Below are 8,460 nucleotides of genomic sequence, written 5' to 3'. Positions count from 1 at the left end.
TATAAAGAGCAATACAGATCGAAGAACCTGTATCACCCTATGAAGATGATTTTTGTAGCACAGCCTATTTAAGTTAGAGTCCAACAAATGAAAGGTTCGGATCATCCAATATTGTGGCCCCCACAATATAGGAAGTTTGTTCTTCTAAGTTGGAAAGAGCTTTCTTCCTTGTTGCATGGTTGAAAGTTTTGAGTCGCCTATCAAAAATAAAAAAGTTTTTTAAGTCTGCCTCACATACTTAAACACTTTGCTCAAAATATAACGGCCACTATTTCATTGTGATCGATGCCTTAGACATCCTACGAGGCTGCTTGGAACTACTTTGACACAAGTTTCTCTTCATATCATATTCCTTAAAAGCTCGAAAAAAGAAGAAAAAAAAATCGAAGGCCATGTTTAGCAACCAAGAATTGTTTTCATGATAAATTAAATTCTGGCTAGTCAAGTGGAACTGTGCATCTTGGATTAATAATATTTGCCAGAATGAACTAAGAGTTAAGAGAGTTAACCGTCCACTGATTATTCTGACTCAAATTTAAAAGTAATTTTGAGTCAAATTTAAATTTAAAACATTAACTCTTTCAAGTTTTCTTTGACTGTCCTAAAATTATAAGACAGTCCAGCATCAGATTCCCTCTCCAGAAAATAATACCGTGTCTGATAGATGAGCCTAACATGCCGGAACAACTACAATTTTTCCAATTATCATCCAATTAGATTCCCCAAAACTCAATCAACATATTCAAAATTATAAATAGATTAAGAATGAACCTATACACACTGAGTTGGTGCTCCGAGCGTACATGAATGAACCTATATACACTGAGTTGGTGCTCCGAGCGTACATGAAAGCAAATGAAGGAACATACACTCATATAAATACCAAAAAGAGGCAAAGAGGGCGTAAATTGATGGTCTCTCCAACAAAAGCAATAAAAAAATCCATATCTAAAAAAGTGTAAGATGAAATTACATGTATCACAATTTGTAGATCAAGTTGTTCTGATTAAGAAGGATGCAATAGTGTGCAAGCTTGCTGGTCCCCTGAAAACACACAAATCTAGAACAACTAAGAGAATAAACCTGGCAACATAATTATTGATTGGGAGGTTACTCGTGTTCCAGGTGACTGCAGAGATAGAAGTACACACACCCATCAAAGTGAAGTAATTAATTTATAAGATGGACAAGAATGATTACTTTTGTATGGTAGTTGTTAGTTGATCCATCTGCCCACCAGCTAAGAGCTGGTTAAGATGATGAAGATCAAAAGGAGCTTAGAACTTCATCTTTACATTGTAAGCACTCTCTCTGCAACACCAAAACCACCTTGACAGTAACCATCAAACCCAAAATAATAAAATTGACCTATTATGAGCAGATGCCAGTATATAAAAAGCCAAACCACCTTTGACTAATCTTCTCTTCTCTATATATCTCTTTTACTCTCAAGATTTTCCACTGGAAGGATATTGACACATCCCTATGGTTGCGCATTCCATTAAATATAATTTTTCGATTCACCAATTGAAAATTTTCAAAGAGCTCCAAAAGATGGCGAATCACTCCACTTTTGACACGGGTGAAAGAAACTTTAGAAGAAATTGATAGCTAAATGCATAAAAAGATAGAGAATTGCATTAAAAGACAGAAAAATCATGCTACAAAAAAAGAGAAAAAGGAAAAAAGAAATTCAACATGCGAAAAACAGAGGAAATGACAAAAAAAAACTAAAATGTCAAAAAAAATAATAATAGGACAAAAAATCAAAATACATTGTAAGAAGGTTGTTTAAGAGAACAGACAGAGGGATATGCAACATCCAAATAATAGAGAAATTCTAAAAAACAGACGAATTGCTAATTTATATAACATACATGCATTAAAAGAAAAATGAATAAACTAGAAAGGAGAAAAATAAAAGAGATAAAGATATAAGAAATCTCACATGGTACTGATAAAGTTCCTTATCATTGGATAATTGTGTGCGAAAGTGGTTGGCCCTAACCAAACACATCTGGCCGATCTCTCTGAATCCCGGTATTGTAGGGATTCAGACCTCTCTGAATCTCGCCGATCTCTCTGAATCCAATGCCGAGGTGCTAGATGAATGCCTACAATATTGAATATTCGCAAATGTAGGGCACAAATGTGGGAGGGCTTTAATTTTCAATAGTGAGTCCTAGTTGATTTAATTACCAATGAGATGAATTGGCCAAAATACATTGTTGCGCAGGGTATAGATCGCAGATAATATAAGACTTTCTTTAGTACTAATAGATATTAGTAAGATACCCCGCGGAGACAAAAAAACTGAATTGTTCAAAAAAGGACGGTTAAAACTGTTTTAAAAAGCCCACCACAATACCATATAACAAAACAAAACCGTAGTAAATCAGAAATAAATATTCAAATGAGAAGGGAAATGATATCAGCACTACCATGTTTCTATATTTCCACAAACCATCTTGTCTTTTTGTATTTAAAGAGCGAGAAATTATATGATGCCCGACCGTCAAAATAAAGGGCAGAGAGAGACAAACCCTCTCTCCCTTGATTTTTAATCCAAGGGAAAGCACCGTTTTTTACTTTTCCTTGGTTCAAAAACTAAGGGAGCAGGTTTTGTCTCCTTCCGCTCTTTACATTTTGACGGTCGGGCATCATATAATTTCTCTTAAAGAGCTGTCAAAAGGTTATTACAGTTTCCAAAAAGCTCTCACATGCCAATTTAAAAAGAAAAGACAAGTTGGGACTATGCAACTATAAAAACATGGTTGTGCTGATATCATTTCCCAAGAAAAATCCAACTTAAATATTTTACGGCCATCAAAGAACATAAATGGAAGCAAAACAACATTCTAAAATGCCTTTGGTATCACTGTTGGTCGTTTTAGGTGATTTTGTGGCTCTTTTTTGGAATTCAAGCATGAACGAAGAAGTTGGTGTTATTTATGAACTTATTTATTTGACGGCTTTTATTTCCTTATATTAGAATATCTTGGTCGTGGGCCATTTACCTTTGCAAATTCTTGTTGGACGTTTCCTAACTTTGGGTTTCCAAAGTTAAAGTTTCCTTTTTAATGGAGCATTCTAGAACATGGTTTTCCATGTTCTAGAGTTGTTAAATAAGTGTGGATTTGCATTCTAAGCAACCTTTCAACATATTATTGCAATCCTGAAGTTTAGAAACGTTTGGAAGAGGAAATTGTGGCTAAAGATAGTTGCCAAATTTACTCCTATGAGGCCAAACAAATTGGACACTTTTAGGAAAGCTCTATGGGAGCTTTTTGCCTATAAAAGAGACCCTTGGTCCCTCTTCCTACCACTACAAACTTGAGAGTAATCGAGAGATTTAGAGTTTGCTGAAAGAGAGGTTTCCCACAGACCGAGTAGTGTGCAAAGGAAGAGAAGAGCAAAGGGGCGTTTCTAGGCCTTCATTGTGCTTAGAAAAGATCGAACACTCGTCGGATTTCAAGCATCTAAATAGTGGCCATGGTGAAAGGCACATCAAACTCATATCGTTAAAATCAAGTTTTTTCTTTATTTTTCATTGCCGAAGATCCAAAGGGATCGTTAAGTAATGCTTTAAAATAACAATCCCAGCATGCGAGAAGTTTGGGTTTTGTTACAATCGTAAACTCATTTTACGATTGCAAACTACCCGATAAACAATAAACTCTAGAGCCACCATTCTCTCTTCTTTGGGAGATCTCACTTCGTCGAGAGTGCCCAAAACCTTAGTATCTATAAATGGTCCAAGGGCCTAGTCATTCGAGGAGGACAATTCTATTATGACCCCTGACCAATGTTCTAGATAAAAGAGCCTCGAAACCCCCTAAAAGGGTCTTCTGCCCCCTAAAAAATTAAGATTAAGAGGAAATGTTGAGGAATCGAGCAACCTTCCTAGATCCACCACTAAGGACCGCAATGAAGTATATTCTTCTCTTTCCGTTCAATTTATAATTGAATTAGAATAACATAGAAGCATGCTAGGTTTAAAAGGTTTATTTGAAGGGGAGGTCAAGAGGTTTTAGGGTTTGGTTGCAAACTTTAAACCCCCACAGAGTTCTCCACGAGATAATGTTGGGTGATCTTGTTAATTTAGATTGATCAACTTATTAGTTTAAATCGAGTAACTTGTTCCATATTTAAAAATTCTCCGTAGTAGATCTTCATTTTATTTGGGAAGGAATTTAGTGAGGTAGATCACATCTATGATCCGTGTTGCTAGATTCCTACCATTAATGATCTCGGAGTCTTCCTTTTCTCTCCTCTTTCAATCTCTCTTCTCCTTTTATTGGTGATTTAATAGCAAGGAAATGTCAAAAAATAAGGAACTGTTTGCCAGCTAAAACTGGTAAGTGGAAGTTAATGGTATTATTAAAAATGAAAACAAACCCATTTAAAATGGGCAAAAGGTAGAAATGAGATAATGAGGTTTACTTATTTACAATATATAACATGGACCAATGGTAGTGCTCTTGCTGCTGTTTTCTACAAGGCCTCCCATCAGTTTATCATTATCATATATCTATCTATAATATATATTGAGCATGATTCTTTCCTTGTGTCATTCTTCTTTTCTAATACAAGTTTCTTTTTCTTTTTTTTTTAAGGTTTTTCTCCCACCAATTTGCTTTTTGCCTCTATCAATTTGGATTTTCCGCTATCTATGAAATTGAATTTGCTGCTAATTTGAGTTTTGCCGCTTCCTGTTTTCCTGCTAATATCATGTTTTCTAATTTTCGGTTTTCGCACAACTAATACTAGTTTTCGGTAACCCCATCTATCTATCTACCACACTACGAATTTGGTTTTGCCAATAGACAAGCCTCATATATAGATTGGAAAATAAAACACAAACCTGCGGACATTCCTCAGTCTCTGCAAATGAATAAGACAAAATCTGATAGTGCAGCCACCTCAGATGAATTAAATGAATAAGACAAAATCTGAGCTTCCGCGAAATGCCTTCTGCAATGGCTCCTAGCAAATCCCTGATTAGAATAATGGATTTTGTCTATGATTTACTAATTTTCATTTCCTTTGCATTCAAATGTCTACTTCTTTGGGCACCCTCAGTTTTTTCTAGGCCTTGATCCTATGGGTGAGATGTCTATTTCTAAAAGTGAGGTTGCCTCATGATCCTCTAGCAGATCAACGGATCTGATTTCTCTCAAGAGACTGGGGTGTCGCTAAAGATTGAATCCATCCACCGCTGATGATGCCACCATATCCTCGTATTTGTTCTCCTTTGATGAAAACTTGGATTCTCTCTTTAAACAGAAGCTCCGAAATCTATATGACGTTTTGGTAGTGATAGGTTGAGAAGGGTTCTCCTTTTTCTTTGTCTTTTTTTTTTTCCTTTCTATTATTTGCGTTTATGGTTTCTCCATATTACATAGAGATACAATACATGAAGGATTCTATTAGCTCCTTGTCCAACACAATACACATAACGTTTGGATCTTTTGTAGCATGTGCCATGTGGCATACCTAGATGGCAAGTGCATTATCTAAACGTTCCACAATGTCCCATCTTAAATTGTTATAAATATGTTAAAATTTTCTCAATGTTAACAATCATTGTACAAAATGCTAAAATGACGAGTGCCATTATATTTCTAATTTTCTATATTTCAACCTCATTTGAATAGACCTGGCAAACGGGTGGGCTGGGCCGGGTTTCACCCAACCCGTACAGGTACGGGTGGTACAAGGCCGGGTCACAAATGAACCGGAATCTTACGGGTCAATATTTTGTAAACCTAGACCCCAACCATATGAGCCATGTGGACCCGCGGGTCACCTAATTTTTTTTTTTTAGGCTGTTTTTATTCCCACACTATAGGATGATCCAAACCATCCATGTGATGGGCCATAAAGAAAATAGGTTGTGCCCAGAATATCATTTCCATAGGATGATCCTAGCTTCTGATCTATGGAGGAATTAAATATTATTATTTATGGAAACCTCTATAGATTGGAGGGCTAGGATCATCATATGGAAATGATTTTTGGGGCAAAACCTATTTACGTTGTGTTCCATCACTTGCATGGTTTAGATCATCCTATGATGTTGGTCGTACAGTACTTTCTGAAAAATACGGGACTATAAGGACTTACACCATATAAAATCTCGGTCATTTGGGTTTTTACAGGCACCCGCGGGTTTACCACAGCCCGGCTTTCTGAAAAATACGGGACTATAAGACCTTACACCGTAAAAAATCTCGATCATTTGGGTTTTTACGGGCACCCGCGGCAGCCCGGCCCAGTTTTGACGGGTTGGACTAGGCCGGGTCAAATTTCAACTGGTCTCTAATTTAGTGACCTAAAACCGTAAATTACGGGCGGGCCAGGTGGACCCCCAGGTCCGGCTCACTTTTTGCCAGGTATTTGAGTAGTTTAAAAGGCACACCTGACATTGTCAGTCCCACCATGAGCTCATCTGAACCGTCCATTTGAAAGATTGGATTAGATCTGCTGTCAAAAACTACAATAGCTCATAGCCGACGGCTATAAAAACACTTATGTTATGTTTGATATGAATGGCTAGAGTTTTTAAGCCACACGGGATCCACACCAATGCTTATAAAATGAACGGTTCAGATAATTCAAAGACGAGCTCTACTTTATGAAGCAGTCATGCCTTTTTTATGAAGTGGACTCCACCATTTTACGCCCATACATAGCATAGGCAGGAATACTATGTGCACACACAGTAGCTGTTATTTACAATTTTTGTCAAAGTTGCACTAATTGCTCACTGTGCAACCATACTTCTGTCTTGTTGCGACTGAGAAAATGAAGAAGGGGTAAAGGGTGAAGGTTGTGAATTAGTGAGAGTAAAATTTCAATAAAATCGTCAATTAAAAAAATATTTTTAGGGTGAATTTGGAAATTATTCTTTTAAATGTTAGCTTTTGATGTAATAAGAAAATTTCAACGATGAATTTAATAATATATGACAAACTAAGGGACATCAATGCAAATTTACTAACCTTTTTGATTGGTTTCCTCCAATATTGCAATCATATTTAAAAATAATAATAATAACCTGTAAGTAAACAAATACAATGCTTAGATTATTTAATGCAAAAAAAGTATAGAAATGTTAAGTCATAAACATGATTTAAACCATTGATGTTAGTTTAAACCATTGATGTATTTAGAAAGACTCTTTTTTATCACTAAATGTTAGTTTAAAATAATAAATTTGATGATAAGTTGTTTCTGAGACTAATAAAAAAAGCTTAAACTAAATAACTTACTCAAATTCTCTTCTTTTATTAAGTGCCATCCAACTTCCCATTATTGTCTATATTCAAGTAGAATATATAGAGCCTTATAAGATGGAGTCACGCTGGAATAATGAATTGATGTACTCACCACACTTGGTGTATGTTTTATGGTTATACGGGATGAGTGGATCACCAACTAATAAAACATAAACTTTATGAGAAGGATTATAAGATCAGAATCACGTTAAAATAATGATTTTATTTACTCGCCACAGTTTTTGTATGTTTTATAGTTATTTGGGATGACCGTTAATAAAACATAGACTTTACGAGAAGGATTCACATTTGGTGTGTGATTTCATGGTTAGTTGAAAGAGCCAAAGAGGTATTGTCCAAGCAAGGGGATCCTTATACATACAACCACATACATACATACATGCATGCATGCATATATGCAACCATATGTATGCATGAATGCATGCATGTATGAGTGTGTATGGTTATTTGGGATTTTCTAAGGCAATTATAGAAAGCCATTTCGTGGCTCACTTTTTTAGGAAGAATAGTAAGCTAGTGGCAAATTATATACACATACCGGTAGAAAAGCCCCTGTGGTGCATGGGGCAATAAAAAAAAGTAAATGTGTAATATATTTATCTAATTAAGGGGAATCCTATAAATATCAAATGAATTATTCATATATTATCTTTTGTAACCATGCTTTTAAATTGGGTAATTTTGAGGCGATATGGTTAACTACTCTTATGCTACCATATTGGACTTTGAGATTTTACATTTTAATATCATAGTTACTTTAGCTAAGCAGAAATGACATATGGACATAAAATGCAACTACTTCATTCTAAAAACTTATCATGGGGGTAGACTAAAATTTTACAGTCCCCATAATATAAAAATAAAAATTTTAGGGTAGAGAAAGGAGTAGTTATAATTTTTCACATTGAATTTGATGACATCCTTTTAGCCCAAGATTCCTCATCGGTTCAACTAATCACCTTTTTCTTGTTGTTTTGATGCTAGTAAACCCAAATTGATTAGTTTTTATGGACTAATGTGTTGCCTTGTAGTATTGTGCCTTAGACAGGAAAGTCACATGTCAATCCAAAGTTAGCACGTCTAGCACAATGCAAAACAACACATGGCTTGCTGATCAACATGCACAAAAAACCGAATGAGCCTGTACTTACATTAAAGA

General features: G+C 35.6%; 1 protein-coding gene across 8 annotated transcripts; it reads right to left on the bottom strand.

The window, feature by feature from the left end:
* Window positions 1-498: 498 nt before the first annotated feature.
* On the bottom strand, window positions 499-7,367 carry LOC143852025 (uncharacterized). Of its 8 annotated transcripts, none has more exons than XR_013236615.1 (6): window positions 7,275-7,367; window positions 7,005-7,060; window positions 1,949-2,114; window positions 1,201-1,570; window positions 772-1,044; window positions 499-687 (listed from the first exon to the last, which is right to left on the bottom strand). XR_013236615.1 is itself a non-coding variant. In XM_077361534.1 (5 exons), exons 1-5 carry the CDS (start codon window positions 7,313-7,315, stop codon window positions 1,278-1,280), a joined length of 459 nt encoding a protein of 152 aa, XP_077217649.1. In that variant the 5' UTR covers window positions 7,316-7,367; the 3' UTR covers window positions 742-1,277. The 8 variants fall into 8 exon arrangements, 2 of the variants coding, with proteins under 2 accessions (XP_077217649.1, XP_077217650.1); XR_013236616.1 differs by having other exon boundaries at window positions 782-1,044; XR_013236613.1 differs by lacking the exon at window positions 499-687 and having other exon boundaries at window positions 742-1,044; window positions 1,201-1,311; window positions 1,409-1,570.
* Window positions 7,368-8,460: the final 1,093 nt, after the last annotated feature.

The sequence above is a fragment of the Tasmannia lanceolata genome, unplaced genomic scaffold (genome assembly GCF_043159265.1).
Source record: "Tasmannia lanceolata isolate RefF3 unplaced genomic scaffold, GAP_Taslan_0.1 ptg000018l, whole genome shotgun sequence".
NCBI classification, from domain to species: domain Eukaryota; kingdom Viridiplantae; phylum Streptophyta; class Magnoliopsida; order Canellales; family Winteraceae; genus Tasmannia; species Tasmannia lanceolata.
Note: the sequence above shows the minus strand (reverse complement) of the source record. Positions and strands in the feature narration are given on the sequence as shown.

Coding starts and splice junctions, on each gene's coding strand:
- LOC143852025 (XM_077361534.1), bottom strand. CDS start 7,315: ATGGGAAGTTGGATGGCACTTAATAAAAGAAGAGAATTTGA. Junction 2,115..7,004: donor GGAGGAAACCAATCAAAAAG/GTTAGTAAATTT, acceptor TCAATATTGTAG/GCATTCATCTAGCACCTCGG. Junction 1,571..1,948: donor AGGAACTTTATCAGTACCAT/GTGAGATTTCTT, acceptor CCGTGTCAAAAG/TGGAGTGATTCGCCATCTTT.